The sequence below is a fragment of the Trichosurus vulpecula genome, chromosome 7, assembly GCF_011100635.1.
Source record: "Trichosurus vulpecula isolate mTriVul1 chromosome 7, mTriVul1.pri, whole genome shotgun sequence".
NCBI lineage: Eukaryota > Metazoa > Chordata > Mammalia > Diprotodontia > Phalangeridae > Trichosurus > Trichosurus vulpecula.
In genome coordinates this window covers 16,703,747-16,725,014 of record NC_050579.1, presented here as the reverse complement: position 1 = coordinate 16,725,014, position 21,268 = coordinate 16,703,747, and the positions used below count along the sequence as shown (strand labels likewise).

Genomic DNA, 21,268 nt, shown 5'->3' with positions numbered 1-21,268 from the left:
GCCATGCTGCCTGGCACGGTGACTACTGACGGATGTCAGCTATGTTGCCTGAGGCCTTGTTATGTTATGGGAGGCCAGGGCCAGTATCATGGGGACATCTACCGGCCAGGACCGATAGCCGGTGTTTTTGTGAGTCTGCCTAGGGATGGCTCGATGCCACACAGGATCCCCAGCACCCAGGCCAGTGCCTGGCACACAGTGGCCACTTAATAAAAATGCTGTCTGGATACAATGGAATCCCAACATGTGGTCCTGTGTTCTTACATATTGAACTTCATAGAATCTTAGATAGACAGCTGGGGAAGGCCTCAGAGATGCATTCTGGCCCACCCTCTTCATTCTACAGATAAGAAAAGGGAGGCCCAGAAAAGTTACGTAACTTGCCCAAGATCACCCAGATATTAAGTATCAAAAGTTATATTTGACCCCATATAAATCCTCTCTACTCTGAGTTCAGCAGTTCCAAGAGCACTAGCACAAAGGATTCAAAAATAACATGAGGCCTTTCTCGCTTCCCGGCCATCTTGGCGGCAGGTTTCTGGCTGAGGGTCCTCCCGCACCGCAGGCAGGAAGATGGTGGCCGCAAAGAAGACGAAAAAGTCGCTGGAGTCCATCAACTCGAGGCTCCAGCTGGTCATGAAAAGCGGCAAATACGTGCTGGGCTACAAACAGACCCTGAAAATGATCCGACAAGGCAAAGCCAAGTTGGTCATCTTAGCCAACAACTGCCCAGCCTTGAGGAAATCAGAGATTGAATATTACGCTATGTTGGCCAAAACCGGCGTACATCACTACAGTGGCAATAACATTGAATTGGGTACAGCATGTGGGAAGTACTACAGAGTATGTACACTGGCTATCATTGATCCAGGTGATTCTGATATCATTAGAAGCATGCCAGAACAGACCAGTGAGAAGTAAACTGTACAAAAATATACTTTAATAAACGGGTCAAAACTTGTTTTAAAAAAAAAAAAAATAACATGAGAATAACAGTGATTTCATCACAGTTTAGGGAGCTCCTGGGGAGGAAGCCCCACTACCAACGCAGGAGGCCAGTTTCTCTGCAATTGATAGCATTAGGGATTCACCTGAGGCATTGAGAGGTGGATTTGTGCAGGGTCACACAGCCAAGATGTGGCCAAGGTGGGCCGTGAACTCAGCCAGATCTTCCTCACTCTGAGGCCAGTGTTCTTTCTACTATGGCACACTGCCCTTTGAGGCTGCAGCTGGTAAATGGTTTCATGGTTTATAAAGATTTTATATCCATGGTCTTATTTTGTTGTCAAAATGGCCCTGGGAGGTGGGAGGTAGAGCCCAGATTCCTCCCCCTATTTGGCCAATCAGGAAATTGAAATAACAGGGCAGAAAGAAGTGATTGGCTCAAAGTGACCTTGCCATTGAGTAGGTGCTAACACCCAGGTCTTCAGGCTCCTATGCCAAGTGAAGACCCCCTACTATTACATAAGCTCTGGAGGCAATGATAGTATTCACCTGGAATAGAGTATATCTCAGCTAAAGAAGGGAAATTATAAAAATTCTTTCAGCATTATTCTACGAGACTTCTGATATTGTCAGAAGGATCGTTGCCTTCTCAATCTAAGGATCTCAAAGACCTACTTCATGCTCATTCCTTGTTAAATAGAATGTAACCTCCACAACAGCAGGGCTGTTTCAATTTTGTCTTTGTGCCTGGCACATAGTAGGTGCTTATTACATGTTTGTGGACTGATTAGAAAGCTGGGCCCAAGGAAAATAAGCCACTTGCCCCAAGTCATAGGAAGGTAGTAAGCATCTAAGGTGGGTTTTGAACCCAGAGCCAATGTTCTGCCCACTGCATCACACTACCTCAACACTATTCCTAGCATTCCTACGGAGGGTAAACCCAGCTCTCAACACCGGTCATTCAGTCAATAAACACTTATTTTGTTCTTTAGTCATTTTCAGCCATGTCTGACTCTTCATGACCCCATTTGGGATTTTCTTGGCAAAGATCCTAGAGTGTTTTGCGATTACCTTCTCCAGCTCATTTTACAGATGAGGAAACTGAGGCAAACAGGGTTAAGTGACTTGCCTAGGGCCACATAGCTAGTAAGTGTCTGAGGCTGGATTTGAACTCAGGTCTTCTTGACTCCAGGCTGGGTGCTCTATCCACTGCAGCACCATCTAACTGGCCCAGACATTTATTAAGCACCTGATATGTCCCAGGCACTGTGCTGAGTGCTGGGGAGATACAAAAAGAAGACAACAAAGCAGTTGAAAAGTCCCTGAACCAGATTAGAACCAGCCAGTGAGTTCAGTGATTTCCACTGCAGGAGAATGGAGAAGGGAAGGTGGGCAGCCTGGGCATCAGACATCGGAGCAAGGGGGAAGAATGAAACCCTTATGCCGCTGGAATCACTGTATAAGATGCTTCCTGCATTTAGGAAGCTCCCTCAGAATCTGACAATACCCAAAGCACCATTTAATCAACCCAACTATGGGCTACAAAATGGGCCCCTCCTGGTCTACAAGGCTTCTTCCACGTTCTTTTCTTCATCCCAGGGAATACTTTGAGAGGATGCAGGGAGAGGAAGCATCACACTGAGTACTCTCTAGTAAAGCAGCCTGTTTTGACTTCCCTTCTTCTTCCCAGATTGAATTTTTTCCGTGGCGTGCCAAACTTCCGTGTGCTCATTTGTGGAGGAGATGGGACTGTCGGTTGGGTATTGGATTGTATCGGTAAGTAACAGAGTGGGAAGAAAAGGGACGGTGATGAATAGAGGGCAGAGTCAGTATTTGAAGAAAGGATAGGGAAAACCCAGCATGGACTCCACATTCCTTCCATTACTAGTAGAATTATAAGCTCACATTTGTAAAAAGAAAAAGAGTGGTTGCCTGTCCTGGTTAGAGGAGCAGACTAGAACTAGGGAAGGCTGACTTCCCAAGAGGCCATAGAGAAGGCCCCTTGAACTTGAGAGAGGAGAGACTCAAGGAACCAGCTACCTCCAGTAAGACATCACTGGACCATAGATCTGGAGCATGGGTCCTTAGCCTTTTTGTGTTCTGGATCCGTTGGGCACCCATCTGGTGAAGCCTATGGCCCCCTTCTCAGAATCATGTTTTAAAATTATAAAATATATAGGTTATATACACAATAAAATATGGAGGATTCCAAAGGAAGCCAATCATTGAAATAAATATGTAATTCTTTTTCCATCCAAGTTTATAGATCTCCTGATATCTGTTGAGGGCTCCATGGACCCCAGGTTTAAAACCCCTGATCTAGCAGCAGAAGAGACCTTAGAGACCTCTCCAATGCCCCCTTTTACAGACAAGGAAACTGAGGTCCATAAAGCTTGAGTGAGGTCACAAAAATGAATGAAAATCCCAATGAAGAAACTCCCTCTACCAACGTCATCAACAGCTACTCTGTGACTTAGAGTCTTAGAGATGCCCAAAGCCCTGAGCAATAGGTGTATGGGGCACTTGGACACAAATTTTCTTGACTGCCATGCCAGCTCTATACCCATTATGCTATGCTGACTTTTATTCAGCTCTGTATAAGAGCAATTTTCCCAGAATTCAAATTTGTGAAATGTAGAGTGGGCAGCTTTGGGAGAGAATGGGCTCCCCCTTCACTGGAGCTCTTACAATGGAAGCTGGATGACTAACTATCAAGTCTGATATAAAGGACAATCAGGAAGGAGATAGACTCAACGGCCTCTGAGGTCCCTTCTAACTCAGAAGTTCTGTGATTCCATCGGCAGTCACAATGGAGGCAGGCATCCCATGATGAGGATTTTCATGGTGAGCTGGTGGCTGTGCCAACTTTGGGGTTGTGGCTGAGAGGTCACTCTAGTGTCTCCTTCTCCCAGGAGCCAAAAGCAAAGACAGTGTTGCTCGTTTCATAGTTGGTCATTATCTTCCATGACTGTACTAAGTAATGGCTGGGAACTGTCAGTATTATACCCACTTTCATTCTAACAGGCTTCCCATCCCAACAGAGAGAATTTTACCAGGAATCTACAAGTTAAGAGGAAATAAAAGAGGATTTCCAACTTGGACCATCTGTTGGAGTAGCTGTGGGATCCAGAAGCCACTGTTTCTACTTTTTGTACAATCTTAGTTAGGTCTCATGTTAACCTAGTTAGCTCTCACTGGTAACGCGCATTAAGAGCCAATCTCTGGAAAGAGCCAGTGACTCATGTGGCCAAACCTGATGCTCTCTCATATCAATGCCTTTTATTCTTTGGATTACAGATAAGATTAATTTTGTCAAACATCCAAAAGTGGCAATCCTGCCTCTTGGAACAGGAAATGACCTTTCCAGGTGTCTCCGTTGGGGAAGAGGTGAGGTTTTATTCTCATTAGGGATCTGCCCCGGGGGATAAAGGTCTAGCCTAATTACATTTACAAGGATAGTATGGAAAGTTGCCCTGAGCCTGTACTTAAACTTCAGAATTGTAGGACTTAAGGGGGGCACCCTCCTCACTAGCACTTTTGTCATGCTTGTTCTCATTGTTATCACCACACTCCTCATTGATTTTCTAATCTTCATGTTCAATGGAATTCAGATAAAGATGATTCTGAGACAAGTTGCTATCCTGTTATTGTGCATTAATATTTAATGGCTAATGGTCTTATTATTAATGATTACTAATAATAATAATTAGCAAAAATTACCTAGCCATAAGCATTTATTAACTGCCCCCACACTATCTTCCAGCCACTGTGCTAATGAGATTTCAAAAAAAAAAAATAGCCCCTACCCTCAAAGGTTTACATTCTATTGGAGGGATATATTCGGTGATTGAAGTTGGGGCGCTAACAACCAGAGGGACCAGGAAGGGCCTGTCACTTGAAGGAAGTGTCCCTTGAATTTAGCCTTGAAGAGAGCTGGGGATTTCAAGGAGAGGAAGCAGAGTGCTTCAGTGTTAAGCACAGTGCACCAAGAGAAAAAGAGTGCATTCCAGGAATGCTGAGAGCCTGTTCAAAGGCACATGGGATATGCAACATCACATACTGGGAAGAAATAGGACAGTTTGGTAGAGAGCAGGAGGGGAGGAATTTCTAATCAGCCTGGAAAGACAGGCTGGAGCCAGACTGTGATGGGTTTTAAATTTCAAAGAGGAGTTTGCATTTTACCCTGAAGGCAATGGGGAGCTACTGACACTTGTTGAATAAGACAGTGATCTGCACTTTAGAAAGTCAATTTGATAGTTTGGAGGACGGATTGGAGAGGCAAGAGATGGGGTGTACAGAGACCACTTCGGAGGCCACTGGGAAACGTTGAGGCAAGAAGTGGGAAGGGCCTGGACTACAGGGGTGTGAATAGAGAAAAGGGACTGGATACAAGAAGTGGTGGAAATGGGGAGTCATGGCAGCTGCTTGGATATTGGAAGGGTCAGAAGGAGGAGAAGTAGAGAGAGGCTAACTCCTCAGAAAATGTCACACCACCACCACCATCCCCTGCTCAAAAAATTTCAGTAAATAACTGGTGAAGAATTTGAACCATATCTTCCCCACTCCATGTCTAGTGGGCTCCCCAATGTGCCACAGTACCTCACTGAAGTAGGGTGGAATGTTCTCATTTACAATAGCATGCCTACCATGGAGAGCTCCTGTTATGTGTGAAGTGGGTCAGTCCTTCCTAACTCCTTCCTCCAGCCAGTGAATTCAAAACCCATGTCGGTGTCTTCCTGTGGTATCCATGGAGACAGATGATTTTTACCACTGACTCCATGCTATTCAACCTGCATTCAGTCAGTGTCTCCTATGTGCTGAGCACTAGCCTGGGTACCAAGGGAGATATGAAATCTAGAGAAGACACAACCCCTGCCCTCAGGGGATTTTCAGTCACATCAGGGAGTCAGATACATCCCTAGAATTCTAACCAGAAATTGTCCCACAGGCAGCAAGTGGCCCAACCCTCTCCAAGGGAAAGGGACACACAGAGGTGTAAGCTCAGTTGAAGCTATGTGACAAGACCAAGGACAGATACCAGGATGGGTGCTAGGTCATTGCTGGCTACTTAGCTTCCAGGTGGGGCAGATCAGAGCTGACCTTGGTCCCGAACTAACGTTTTTGTCTTTTTCTATTTTATTTTTATTTTCTATTTATATTTATTAAATTTTATTGCTAAGTAGATGCTACACTCTTATATTTCTGTGTTGCTAAAGAGTGGGCAAATATAAAGTGGGAAAAAGTAAGAAAAAAGGAAAAGAAAAAAAAAAAGAATGCGCAAAGACTGTCAGAGCCCTCAAAATTCCCCATCCACTAAATATGGTGCCCTGGAGCAAAGCTCTTTTGGCATCCTCTCCTCCTCTCTCTCCCTCACCCCATATATCCATTACATTGCCAAATCTCATCATTTCTGTCTTCCCAACACCTCTCAGGTACACCAGCTCTCTCCTCACACAGGCACCAGCCTGGTGCAGGTCCCCATCACCTCTCACCCGTGCTACTGTACAGGTTGTTCTCTCTGCCTCAAGGCTCCCCCATCTGTGTCTCCACAGAGAAACCAAAGGGACTTCACTAAAGTGCAGGTCTGACAGTATCACCCACCAACTCAGTAAAATCCAGGGGCTCCCTATACCTCCAAAATCAAAAATAAAGTGCGTTATCTGGCATTTAAAGCCAGTCACAACCTCGTCCCTCCCTACCTCTCCAATCTTCTTTCAGTTCCCTCCCTTCATACGTTCTATGATCCAGTGACACTGGCCTCAATGCTGTCCCTCACATGAGGTCTTCCATCTCCTGACTCCCTGGCTTTCCTCAAGACTCACTTCAAACCCCACCTTCTTGAGGAGACCCTTTCTAGTCTCTCTACATACACACACACACACACCCCTCTCCCCATTAGAATTTGAGCACCCTGAGGGTAGGTTCAGTGTTTTTGCCCCTCTCTACACCCCCAGAGTGCAGCCCAGTGCTTAATAAATGCTTATTGATGGATGAATTGATTGATAGTCAGCAAGCATTTATTAAGCACCTACTAGGTGTCAGGCACTGTACTATGTACTAAGGACACAAAAATAAAACAGGACCTGACCTCAAGGAGCTTACATTCCTGACCTCAAGGAGCTTACATTCCAGCAGTGGAGACCATATTTATCTGTAAAAGTATAAATACATATTTGTTTGGGAGGGAGAGCATGAGCAACTAGGTGGGTGGGGTGGAGAGGGCAGTCAGGAAGGACTTTATGCAGAAGGTGTTGCCTGAGTCGGGTCTTGAAGGGAGCCAGGGAAGCTCTGAGCTAGAGGGGAAGCTACACTACATAAGGTTTGCACGTGCAGAGAGTACTAAGGCGTGGTGAATGAGTAAGAGGGACAAGCAAGTATAAGATGAGAACGGTTCGTCCTGATTAACTCCCACTGCAAGTATCCTATAGATATCTGCTTGTTTTCATTTTAGCCCCCATCCCAATTAAAATATGAGTTCCTCAAGAATAGGAACTGTCCTTTGTCTTTCTTTGTATCCCCAACACTGCACAGTGCCTGGCACACAGTAGGCACTTAATAAATGCTTGTTGACTGACATTGATGGTGCATGCCCTCATACTCACCCCAGACAAATTACCATGATCCTGAAAGACATAGTTTGTACACAACGGCCACAGGTGCTCAGGTAGCCCTTGAGGCCCGTGACCAGGTAGCCATCCCCAACACGGCGCCCATACCAAGGAACGTTGACTTGAGAGCATTTTTGTTGTTGTTGCTGTTCATTTTCAGTCGTGTCTAATTCTTTGTGACCGCATTTGGGGTTTTCTTGGCAAAGATTCTGGAGTGGTTTGGCCATTTCCTCCTCCAGCTCATTTTACAGATGAGGAAACTGAGGCCAATGGGGTTAAGTGACTTGCCCAGGATCACACAGCTAGGAAGTGTCTGAGGCCAGATGTGAATGCAGGAAGATGAGCCTTGGCTTGGAGCTCTAGCCACTGTGGTGCCACCTGGCTGCCCTAAGGAATTTCGTTACTTACCAGTGTGAATTGGCACCTTCTCTGTAACTTGTGGTCTTAAAGAGTTGCCTGGGGGTCGGAGAGGTTAAGTAACTTGCCCAAGGTCCCATAGGCATGAAGTGTTAGAGGCAAGGCTTGACCACCTGACTGTAAGCTCAGCTCTGTATCTGTTATGATTGTAATTATTACTATTATTAATGGTTACAAACTGAAAGGCACATGGTGGAAAGCTGGGCTTGCCACCAAGAAGACAGCCCAGAGGTTGTACGACCCCTGGTAAGTCATTCATCTCTCCCTGCCCCCAAGGAACCCTCTAAGACCCTAAGATGCAGAGGAGGGGCCAACTGCATTGGTAGAGGGAGCACCCTCACCCAGGAGTTCCCTGTATCGATGAAATCACACGCCCAGTCCTTATCCCTCTTAGCAGCTGAACAACTTGTTCATCGAACACAAATAGTCAAATAAACAAACAAGGCAGAGATCAAAAGCTTATCCCAAACCCTTCCCCTTTAACAAGGCAGAACTAAATAAATTAGCCAGCAAAAAGAAAGCAAAGAAAAAACTGTTTCTATGTCTCCTTCTGGATTGATCTGAGTTCCAACACCATTGGACTTATAACTTGCCCTTTCTTTCCTACATAGCTGTACACAGACTTCTTTCGAGTTCTCGAGTTCTCTTGAATGTTTTGTATTTATCATTTCCTAGCCTCATGATATTCCATTAGATAAATATAACTATGATTTATTCATCTATTTTCAAATTGTTGGGCATGTAGCTTGTTTGCCAATTTTTGCCATCAGCTGATTCCTTTTTTTCTCCTTTCTTATGATGGTTTGGGGAGAGATACTTAGAAATGGTGTGACTAGATCAAAATGTATAATCAGTCTCATGATCCTTACTGTGACTTTATTGCTCTTCATTAGCACCCCTCTGCTGAATCACCAGTAACATACTGAGAGAGCTCCATGTCTATGCTGATAGCTGATCTGCTGTCTTTGCGGACATGTTGATTGTTTCTGCTGTAATGGCAAACATAATGTGATGCTCCCCAGGTTACGAAGGTGGCAATTTGATGAGAGTCCTAAAGGACATTGAGCAAAGTTCCGAGGTGATGCTGGATCGGTGGCAGCTTGAGATCATCCCCAAAGAGAGGGCCTTTAAAGGGGACCCTGTTCGACACTGCGTGTTCAACAACTATTTCTCTATTGGTGTGGTGAGTTGACCCGGAATCTTCTTTCCCTTCTAATGAGGGAACGGCTGAAGTGAGGAGAGGTTAGCATCCATGAGTGGCCCCAATTCTTTCCCTCCTGGCTTTCTATTCTGTCTGTTCCAGACTTTCCCCTCACTTTGGAACTAATCTGTTCACTGTCAAACTATATTTGGCCTCTAGAGCTACACAGATTTCCACCACCCCCCTCCCATTAAATTGCTCATAAACCCAGGTTAGCAAAAAAAAATTCAACCAAGATGGGTTGGGGTTTTTCAAAAGCAAAGCTTATTAAAAGACAGTAATATAATTTAAAATGATTCTGAAAATCTACAGTAATATAGAAATGAATGAGTTGATGGAGTTTGATTTTTTAAAAAAGCAGCATGGTATAGTAGAAATGATGCTGTACCTGGAACCAGGAGAAACTAGTAGAATGTAAGCTCCTTGAGGACAAGGACTGCCTCCTTTCAATCCTCAACATTTAGCATGGTGTTTTGCGTATAGTAGGCACTTAATAAAAATATGTTTAGTAGACTAGAGGAGATCAGGGTTTCATCCCTAATGCTGATGCTTGCTAGCTGTGTGAAACTAAGCCAGCCTTTTACTTTCTTTGAGCTTCAGTCTCACTAACTATAAAAATGGGCACAATCCTTGCAATATACAGGAAGGAAAGAAGGAAGGAAGGAAGGAAGGAAGGAAGGAAGGAAGGAAGGAATGGAGGGAGGAAGGGAGGAAGGGAGGGAGGAAAGAAGGAAGGAAGGAACGGAGGTAGGAAGGGAGGAAGGAGGGAGGAAGGGAGGGAGGAAGGAAGGAAGGAAGGAAAGAAGGGAGGAAGGAAGGAAGGAAGGGAGGGAGGGAGGGAGGAAGGAAGGAAGGAAGGGATGGAGGGAGGGAGGAAGGAAGGAAGGAAGGAAGGAAAGGGAGGGAGGAAAGGGAAGGAAGGAAAGAAAGACTGAAAGGGCATCAGAGGATAGCAAAACTCATAATACATAAAGCAAACCTGACAGATACATGGATCAATTTTGGTATTCACTTGGAATGTTGGCTTATCATGTTCTGTGACTAGTAAAAATCTGGTCAAGGGGTTTGAATTAGCTCAGAGACCAATATCTAAATTAACCACCAAGGGTTCACTTTACCTAAATCCGCTAATGCACTTACAAGCCTCAATCACCCTTAGGATAATTTCTCTAATATGCTGCTGTTTCAGAGCTGGCCACTAGAGGTCACTCCAGTCTGCAAATGCCTAAGTGGCTCTCTCCAGACATGGTGGCACTGCTCCCAACTCCACCTCATAAGCAGCTTAAAAAAAAACAACAAGCCACCTCTCATTATCCTGCGCTCCCAATTTAGTCCTAGAGATGAAATATGGATCAACTATCACCATGTGAAACTTACTTTTTTATATCCTCAGCGCATTTCACCTACCCAATGGAATAGTATACTCTCTTGAAGCCCCTTCTTTGAGTATTTCAAAGCTTCAGCGTCTGATCACATCACTTTCATAAAATGGGATTAAAAATGTAAAAGGAAATTTATTTCTTCCCCCTCACACATGACTCCTCCCCAGCCTTTGGTTCAGACGATAATATTTTCCCAGCATGCGCACCCTTAGCTGATAAGGAAGAATGGGGAAAGAAGATGCACTGCCATCCTATCTCATGCTTACGGGTTCAGTGAAGGAAGAAAGTGACCTTCTTCCCTCTCCCCTTAGCCCCAGCTCCCAAGACTGCCTGAGTCGTAGTAGCTGCTGGTCCTGTCACTGTCCCTGCTCTTCACCGTCCAGAGGGATCCCCATAATTCATCTCTCAACCTCCTGAATTGCCTGTTTCATGACAGAAAGTCAGAATGGACAAAGAAAAAAAAGGGAACAACAAATCTGGGACAATGTCTTTTTTATCCACATCACAAGGAAGTCTTGTTGGTGCCTTGGGCCAATCCCACTTCCCTTGTCCTCCCTCACAGAGAAGTTAAGGGCAGCCTCATTTGTTGGAGTGTATATAATGTTTCTACGTAAATGTGTATGCATATGCTACATATGTGTATATGTATGTCATATGTGTATATATACATGCATATATATATATATAAATATATATCTGTACAGACCTGACATCATTCCATGCCAGTGCAGCTTGGCCACTCCTCTGTGATTTAGAGTCAGAGAGAGTTGCCTCAAACACCAAGACTTGAAGTGACTTACAGCTAGGAAGGGAAATAGACCACACTCGAACTTAGGTCTTTATGACTCCAAGGCCAGACCACTATCCTCAACACTCTACTGCCTCTCACTAGTCCTTAGTCAGAGATGTCAAACTCAAGGTTCTACCTGCAAAATCCAGGGCCAGGTTAAAATGCAATCAGATAATGTTTAACAAAATATAACTACAATAAGACATTGACAATGTTAACTTGTGGTTTTCTAAGTTAATATACTATAAGCAGGGATACATTTCTCTCTGAGTTTGACACCACTGAAAGGTTTCTTATTCTGCACGTGCATGCCTCAGGCCTTCTATCAATGACTCCCAGATGACCACTTTCTGAATAGCAACCAGTGCTCCCTTTTTTACTAGGCTGCCCAGTTCACAAAGCCAGCTGAGCAGCCTAAGGCTGACTTACTCCCAGTTGCCCAGCTAGTAAGTGTCAGAGGCTGGGCTCGAGGGAGGGTCTTCTAACTTTAAAGCCTAGAGGTCTTCCTAGGCTAGCACATTACCTCTCCAATGCTCTTTTGTAGCTCTATGGTCACATTTTACCCCTAAGTTGGTCTCATCAGCCATGGTCAGACACATTGTACCTTGACCTCAATATAGCAATGTTATTTTGGTCATCCTCTCGAATGAAGGACAACTGATGACCAACCAACCCTAAGTTACACTGGCTATGTGAGTCTAGACTATTAATTCAACCTCTCAGAGCTCCAGGCAATGCTCTAAGACTATACATTACAAAGATGATACCAACCTGCATCGAGACAGGGCATTCTCTCCGAGTTCTCTGCGCTAATAAACCCCAGGTCCAGTCTCCACGCTCTCCAATCTTCGTTGACATCTCAGCAGCAGGTGACACTATCAATCACCCTTCCCTCCAAACCACTTCCTCTTTTGGTTTCCATGGCAGTGTTCTCTCCTACTTCCATTCCTACCTTCTGAACATTCCTCCCTTGCATCCTTTGTCATCTCCTTTTCCTCCTCTTGTCGCCTAATGGAGGATGTTGCTTTACATTCAGTCTTCAGCACTCTATTCTATGCTTTTTCTCTTGGTCACTGTATTCCATCTGAAGTTTCCCCTCTGTCCCAGACCTCGCACTGGGGCCCAGCCTCACATCTCTGACTCTACATCATCTCAAATATTTATTGCTTTTTATTTCTCATGAATACCACAGAACTTGAGTCCCAAACCAAATGGGTCATGTCCTTTGACACCCAAACCAGCTTTTCCTTCCCTATTTCCATCAGTGTCGCCACAGTCTTCTCAGTCACTGAACCTTGAAATCACCCGTAACTCATCCATCTCCTTCATTCTTCACGATCACTTGGTGGCCAAGTCAGTATGCCATACTGGAAAAAAAAATTGCTGCATTTGGAATCAAAGGCCCTGGGTTCAAATCCTAGCTCCTTATTTCCTGTGGGACTTTGGTAAAGGCAAGCCATCTGGCCCCCGCTCACCCCAAATTTCTTGATTTGAAAAATAAGGGTCCAGTCAGATAAACCAGAGAGTCTCTGCCAGCCCTAGATCTGTGATCTGATAAGCCTATTAACTTCCTTCATGACCTCACTTCTCAAAGCCCCACACGACTCGTTAAGACTATAAATTGTAGAAGAATTGTTGATCTACATGGGCAGGTAGGCCTTCCGGCCCAGGAAAATCACAGGACTGCAACCCCCAAAAATGTTCCCTCCTTCTTCCTCTTCCTCTACAATTCCATTCCCACAAAATGAAGTCATGACCCCTCCTCTACGTGCCACAACCGCCTCTTCCTTGGGTGGTCTGCCTTCAGTCGGTCAACAAGCATTTAAATACCCACTCTGTGCCAGGCGTTGTGGTCATTATTTTGCTTGATCCTCGCAACAACCCTATAAGGTAGGTGCTAGTATTTTCCCCACTTAACAAATAACAAAACTGAGGCTGGCTATGTGAAATTCCTAGGATCACACAGTTAAGTAAATGTCTGAGGGAGGATTTGAACTCGGGTCTTCTTCACTATCCCTCTACTCTACCTAGCACACCCCCTCACTTCCTCACTTCCAAGTGGGGTAAATATGTGGCCCGGGGTGCTTTCTTCTTCATCATATCAGCTGATATTTAAAGCAAAGTGCAGTAAGGTTTGCAAAGCACTTCTAACACACGGGATCTCATCTGGCCCTCATGATAGTTCTGCAAGTTTCTATCACTGTGCTGTTCCTTAAAAAAAAAATCAGTCACTTCCCTTTGCTCAAAATTCTCCTGGGCTTCTCCACCATTAACAGTTCAGAGTCAGAATTCATTCATCCGTCAGCAAATCCAGAATGGATTAAATGCCTAGCGGGTGCCAAGCTAAGCCCTGGGAAGGTAACATATAGACATTGAACCCTTTCAAGGGTTCATCTTTATTCCCAGCCCCCACCAGCATGCCTGTCTCACTGCTCCTCACCACAAGCTCCCCACTCCAGGCTGATGAGTCTCCTCAGCTGTCCCCAAATGTGCCAGGCTCAAGCACAGAAAGAGGGTTGGGTTTGAAGTCAGAGGACCTGGGCTTCATCCTGACCACACAGGCCAACTCCCTCCTCTTATAAGGAAGAAAACTGGACCTTGTCTGAGGCCACCCGGGCAGTGACAGAGCTGAAATTCAAACTCAGATCCTTGGACTCCAAATCCAGCTTTCTTCCCCTTTGCCAGTCTTTCTGCATCTCAGTCATAACCAATTTCTGGAAGGGAGAAACTGAGTCACACCATCCTTGCTTATCTCCCTTTATATGCAGTGCAATGCACACACTAGGCACTCCATAAATACTTGTTGGATAAATCAAGTGGCTGGTCTAACAACTGAACAATCATCACCTGAATGCTTCAAAGCCACCAGTAGATTAATTAGAAGTCATGGCTAATTAACCCTGGCGTGTAATTAATTTATCAAAGAAATACAAAGCCCAGCTGGTCCTCCCTTGGGGAAAAGAGCCAGTTAAAATGCCAGAGCATCGCTGACCGCTTGTTCTGGCCAGTCTGTTTGGATAGGTGGGGTTCTAATGCCAGGCACTGCTGACAGGCCAGTGTAATTAAACCATAGGCCACACACCCCAGAAGCCTTCTGCCAAGCTGTCATCACTTTTTTGTTTTGTTTCGTTTTGTCTTTGGAAGCAATTGGGGTTAAGTGAATTGCCAGGGGTCATACAGCTAATAAGCATCTAAGGTCAGACTTGAACTCTGGTCCTCCTGACTCTAGTGCCGTTGCTCTCTCCCCTGCAGTGCCACCTAACTGCCCCCTGTCATCACTTCTGATCCATATCAAACTCTAATTTATCCTTCCTTTCTCCTAACATTTTATTACAAGGTCATAGCATCATATTGCCATAGATTGAGAGTAGGAAAGGACTTCTTACTTTAACTTTACTGCTTTATTTTTTTAACCTCCTCGTTACAAAGATGTGTATCAGTTCAAGATGGGTGGCATCTGATGTAATAGATCAAGGACTGGATTCAGAGTCAGGAAGACTGGATTCAAATCCCATGCAGATACTTCCCAGCTGTGTAACTCTGAGCAAGTCACTTAACCTCTCTGTGCCTCAGTTTCTGCCTCTGAGACCCCTTCTACCTCTAGCTCTGTGACCCTTCACTGTAACTTGCCCACTTGTGGTTCCACAGCTAGTAAGATAACAAGGATATAAATTCAGATACTCTGACCCCAAAGCCAGCAGCTCTTTTCACTGTACTTCTTATCTTAGTTCCAAATCCTGTGGGGGGATCATAGGATACCAGCTCTAGAGCTTGAAGGGACCACAGAGAAGGTTAAAGGATTTTACCCAAGGCCACCCATAAGGTCATGGAGATGCAACTGGAAGGGAACCTCAGCTGTCATCCAGTCCAACGGGATTTTCGTGTGGGAAGGGGCCTTAGCCAGAGCTCATCTACCTCGGCCATCACATGGCAGATATTTTCTGTGCTTGCATGCTCATTCGCTCCCATTTGAAGAGGGCCACTCTCGACAAAATCAGTTACCACCATGCAGCCTGGGCTGAGCCGAGGCCTGACATTTGCAGATGGCCTTGCTCCTTATTTGACTTCCTAAACTTTGTAGGGCTACATGCATTAGATGGATTTTTTTTCCTAAGTCAATGTGTAGGGAGCCAGCCTACCATTTACATCCCTGTTTGTACTGATTATCAGACACCCGAGGCAAAGAAGCCTTGTAAATACTGCACTGTGTCTGCGGGAGCTAATACAAAGCATTATTGACAAATGTTTGCTGCCTGTCATATGTAAAGAGGCTACCATTCCCCCACCAGCAGCAGGGCCAGTGGGCTGAGCTATTTTTCCAGGGGCGATAATGAGTTTGCACTAAGAAATCCATATTCCCTTCCCTGGCCCCATTAAGACAAATAGCGCTCAGTTTCCCCTCATCCCCAGGGATTGGACCCAGAATCTGGCTAGAGAGCAGAAACAAACTGAAGAGGCTCTACCCAACCCTCACCTCTAACTCCTGTTATTCCTGAGTGCCATTCTTACACAGATAAACAGACGAGTCTTTTAGGCTTAATAGGGATCCGGCATTCCAGTCATGGTCCTGTTGACTGATGCCACCAACGGTTGAAGGTTTCAGACACCCACCTCCCCCCACTTCCCCTGGCATCCTCCTCTCTATCCTTTATTTGGGGTTTTCAGAAATGCCAAAGCACCAGGGATATCACTGACAGGAAGTTTTGATTACAACATAATTCCTGAGCGATTTGTAACTCTGGAGTCCCCCCCTCCCCCTCATGTCCCTAACCCTTAAGGTAAGGAAAGGACAACAAGTGTCTGGATGGGGTGATGCACATTCCCAAAGCTATTAATAAGGGGAATCAGGGGCTGGAGGGAAATCTCTCACCCCCATTTCTAATCAGCTGTACCATCATTAGAATAACAGACTTTTAGGGCTGGAGCATTGCCCAAAGGTTAGCCACTGGGCAAGGAATGTTTTGGTCATGACAGCTCATGAAACAGATAAAAATAGAAAACAGCCCTCAGCCCCATGAAGGTAGCTCCCCCTCTTCAGTGATAGCAACCTAACCATAAAATAGAGGGTATAGGGTACAAAGAATCGCCCAGCTTCTAGAACATTGGCAAGCCTTAATTTAATTGTTCTCACACTAAATGTTCACACTCTTTGCCCATCGATCAATAAGTGGATATGCTACTGGAGGAAATTAAGAGGAAGTGACTCATAGCCATATTGGCATTCTTGCTATATATGAAAACAAGATACAGTGAAGTGGCAGCAGAGAAGATGCCACACATTTTTTCCTCATCAAGGTGAACATGGGAGTTCATTTTGTCTTGAATTCAAAAGTAACCAAGAAACATAATGTCATGGTACCCTTGTCCATCTTGCCTTGCATCAGCAAACTGGTCACTGTGGAAACAGTCCGTAAGATCACAGATTTAGGAAGGGACTTTAAAACTCATCAGGTCCAACTCACTCCTTTTATAAATGAGAAACCCCAGGCTCAGGCAAGTTAAGTGACTGCATAGTTTCATAGACACAGAGTTAAATGGGACCTCAGAGGCCATGCCATCCAATCCTTCATTTTAGAGAGTTTAAATGACTCAGCCTGGGTCACAGAGCTTGTTAGTGTCTGAGGTGAGGTCTTCCTGACTCCACATCTACTGAAACTCCTGCTCCAGTTTCTCTTGAAAGAAGATGAGGAAGTAGAGACAGTCTATGAAGAACTTGATGGGCCTCTCCAAATTGAGTCAACATTCACCTTGGCACTCGGTAACTTCAGTGTAAAGGTGGGCCTGGGAGAAAAAACTGTCAGAAGAGATGGCTCAGGATAGTTAAGCGAATGAGGCCAAAGGCTCATAAACTAGCTACCATTTAGAGAGGAAGCAATGGTGTAGCAGACAGAGAACCCAACCTGAAGTCAAGAAGACTTGAGTTCAAATCCCACCTTTGATACTTACTATAGTTGTTAACCCTGGGCAACTCACTTTGTCTCTCTGAACCTGTTTCCTCATCTATAAAATGAAGAGGATAAAATAAAAGGCCTCTAAGATTCCTTCCAGCTCCAAATCTGTGATCGTATGATCAGTAAGAGAGCTTGAAGGCACTAAGTATATGTGCACATACATTAAAAAAAATGCCCCCAAGTGAAAGCTCATATCTTAATAAGCCACATCAGCAGTTCATAGGCAGTCAGGTCATTTACTAGTTAGAATACAGATCAAAATAAAAACCACATTTGAAAAAAAAGATAGAGATGAAACCACGGTGGGCCATTACAGCAGTTACAACCTGACCTATTCAAAAAAGCTGCCAATTCAGAAAAATGGGAAATGGACAAAAGAAAAGACATCACATCCATCACTATGTCCTATTGAAGCTTGACCAATGCAAAATACTTACCATAACCAAGAGACAGAACAACTACTACAAACTACCTCTGACAGAAAACCTTTCACTTCTTTGCCAAATGGAGAGACGAGGCAGCCAAGAGCAACCTTGGTTTAGAATGTAAGCTCGTTTGCAAATTATTATGGAAGACAATATTGGAAGGTAATGAGCATTATTACCTCCCAAAACAGTGAAAAGCAGTAGAAAAGAAATTCAGTCTAAAGAGAACTTGGCATGAATTCTACTTAACCAATCATTCCAAGGAATTTTGTAGCTAAAAGAGGAATGAGGGTGACAATATACCTAACATGGAAAAGAGCTGCCAGTGTCTCTATGCCAGTCTTTTCCTTGATGCAGGTGAGACTACTGTACTTAGACTTGACCGCCTCAATGTGCTATGTGAACAAGTAGAAATGTATTTAAGAAAATGAAACCAGGAAGAGTAGCTGGACATACCCTGAAGTCCATCCAAATGGCAACAACATTTTAAAAGAATCAATTTTTGAGGTATCTCTAGGTGATGATTTCTGAAAAATAGAAGAGATCACAGAGACAATACAATTATCAAGAAAAGAAATGACCAAGAAGATACTTGCTACCAATTCATATACCTACTTCCTCTTCTTTGTGAAATCTTGAGAGAAATGGTCTATGACTCCAATAGGGATCTCCTTGATGAAAATATAAGAAGAGAATGCTCAAGCTTTCGAAAATAAATTTTCCTATCTTCCTCGTCACACAGTCAACTGTATAAAAGTATAGAGAATATAAGATCCCACTGTGTGCTGGTGGTTGATGACAAAAGTATTGCACTGAGTAGAGGGAAATGTAGACTTAAAGACTGTCCAAACAAGGTACCTCCCTCTCTAAATCATGTATACATTTTACTGTTTATAGGCCAGTAGAATGTAAGTTCCTTGAGGACAGGAATAATCAATCAGCATACGCTATGTGTCCAGTCCTAGAGATATAAAGACAAAAAAATGAAATAGTCAAAAAATGAAGGAGCTCACATTGTATCAGGGGGAACAATGTAGATCCAAATAAGCAAACGCAAATAGATACAAGGCTAGGAGAGGCATCAGCCCCGCAGAGATCCCAGGGCTTCATATAGAAGGTTGCATTTGAGGAGAGTATTGTTTTTCATTTGACTGTGTATCCCCAGCACCCAGCACTGTGCCTCACGTGGAACAGGGCCTTAATAAATGCTTGCTTAATTGGATTAGATTGGCATACTTATCAAATCTGTGGATAGGCCAAAGCCAAGGAGAGAAGCTAACATGTTGGGTGATAGAATTAGAATCAAAAAACCATCTTAACAGCTTACTATAATGGGATGAAAATCAAGTAAGATAAATTTAAAAGAAATAAATATAAACCTCTATACTCCGGTTCAAAAATGTCGGAATGCCAGATCTGGAGGTGGGGGGAGGTTGTGGCTAGATAATAGTTCTTGTGGAGGGGGAAAGATCTAGCGGTTTTACTGGACCACAAGCTCAATCTAAGCCAGTATGGCAGCCAGAACAAAGGGCGCTGGTGTGATTGATGACAGGATGCACTGAGGAAGGCATAGTGACCAGAGTAGAGAAGTAAGGGTTCCTTTGTACCCTGTCCCAGTCAGGTCACATCTGAGGAGAATTCTGTTCAGTTCGGGATGCCATGTTTTAAGAAGTTAGAACCCAACTCCCACCACCCCAAAGGATGGCTGGGATGATGAGGACACTAGAGACTATATCACTGGAAGATCAGGTGAGAGAACACAGGATACCAAGCCCAGAATTGAAAAGACTTAGGGGGCACCCTTCTTGAAGGCATGGGCCACTTCATGCTTGGCTTTTTATCCCCAGAGCCCAGGGCAGTGCCTGGCACAGAGTAAATGCTTAATAAATACCTACTGATTGAGTGAAGGTTTCACAAGGCAGTCACCTGAAAAGAGGCCTTGGACCTGTTTTGTTTTTCCCAAAGGGCAAAGCTAGATGCAGTGGGGGGTGGGGGGGGCGGGGGGGGCTTGGGAAGAGAGAATTACCAAGGAGCCCTTGTTTGAGCCTGTTTATAAGGGAAAACTTGCTCATCTTTGGAGCTGTCCAGTGGGAAGGGGGGTAGTAGGCTGAAGGACACTAGCTAGGGATGCTAGGGAGAGGATTCCTGGTCAGAAATGGGTGGGATCTGGTGGCCTTGGAGGTCCTTCCAGATGTATGGTTCTCTAGAAAAACAGATATCTGGCCAGCTCACATTAGCCTTTCTTGTGGCTCTTTCAGGAGCCCAGCAGCCTGGATTTCCACAACTCCTTCGCTCATCTCTGTTGGAGGAATACAGTCCAGAGCCTCCTTTCCTGGCCTTGCCCTCACTCAACATGATGACATTTTGAATTATAGGATCATAGATGTAGAGCTGGAAGGTGCCTCAGAGGCCAGCAAGGCCAGCCCCCTTCATTTACAGAGAGGGAAACCGAGGCCCAGGCAGGTGTAGGGATCTGAATGGATTTTAAAGCACTGTGTCTACTATTTGCTAAGCATTAGGGATACAAGTACTAGCAACTAAGAGAGTTCCTGCCCTTGAGGAATTTACTTTCTAATAGGGGAAGGAAGCACATAGGGAGAGATGCTCAGGGAAGGGCATTTTGTTCTGGGGGATGGGGAGTGGATAGAAAGAAGCGTGGATGGTGAGATTCAGGAAGACCTCAGAATGGAGGTGCCTCAGATCCTGTGTGAAGGGCACTAGGTCCAGATGGGGAGGGAGGGAGGGAAGGAACACCTACCATGTGCCAGATACTGTGCCAAATTCTTTCTACAAATACTATATTGTTTGATCCTTATAACAACCCTGCGAGGTAGGTCCTATTATTAGCTCTATTTTAGAGTTGAGGAAACTGAGATAAACAGTGGTTAAGTAACTTGCCCAGAGTCACCCAGCTAGTGTCTGAGGCTGGATTTGAACTCAGATCTTGCCAAGTCCAGGCAGAGTGCTCTAGCTACGTTACCCCCAGCTGCCTTTAAGAGGAGCATGCCAGACAAAAGCCTCTGCTTTTTTTTCTTCTGAAGACAGAGGAAATGACTGTGTTCAGAGAGCGTTCTCCATAGCACTTCTCTTGAATCTACGCAGAACGTGATGGCAGCCTGTGAAAGCTTCCAGGGCTAGCTGAAACTCTCTTGGAGATGTGGACTGTCATGAGTGCGAAGGGCCTTCTGGGGAGCCTGCCTGCGTTAGTGGAGTGACTTGAACTCAGAGCCTGGGAGACGGAGATTCTAATCCTGCCTCCAACAGTTGTTATTCGATTGTGAACAACTTTCTGTGACCCCATTTGGGGTTTTCTTGACAATCATGCAGGAGTGGTTTGCCATTTCCTTCTCCAGCTCATTTTACAAATGAGGAAACTGAGGCAAAGTTAAGTGGCTTGTCCAGGGTCATACAGCTAGAAAGTGTCTGAGGCTAAATTGGAACTTAGGAAGATAAGTCTTCCCAATTCCAAGCCTGGTGCTCTATCCACTGCCCCACCTTGCCGCTTTTATTATTCTGACTAGCTATATGGACTCAGCAGGTCGCTTTAAC

The 21,268-nt window shown here is 44.7% G+C and overlaps 2 protein-coding genes across 2 annotated transcripts in view; both read left to right on the top strand.

Annotated features, from left to right (window-relative positions):
• DGKG (diacylglycerol kinase gamma) overlaps window positions 1-21,268 on the top strand; it is a 229,009-nt gene that overhangs the window by 108,866 nt on the left and 98,875 nt on the right. The window contains exons 23-25 of the mRNA XM_036768121.1: window positions 2,636-2,721; window positions 4,243-4,332; window positions 8,993-9,153. Coding sequence (XP_036624016.1) covers window positions 2,636-2,721; window positions 4,243-4,332; window positions 8,993-9,153 — 337 coding nt within the window. The remainder of the gene's footprint in view (window positions 1-2,635; window positions 2,722-4,242; window positions 4,333-8,992; window positions 9,154-21,268) is intronic.
• LOC118857190 (60S ribosomal protein L30) lies at window positions 530-972 on the top strand. The gene has a single exon (XM_036767841.1). The coding sequence runs from the start codon at window positions 574-576 to the stop codon at window positions 919-921; it is 348 nt and encodes a 115-aa protein (XP_036623736.1). The 5' UTR covers window positions 530-573; the 3' UTR covers window positions 922-972.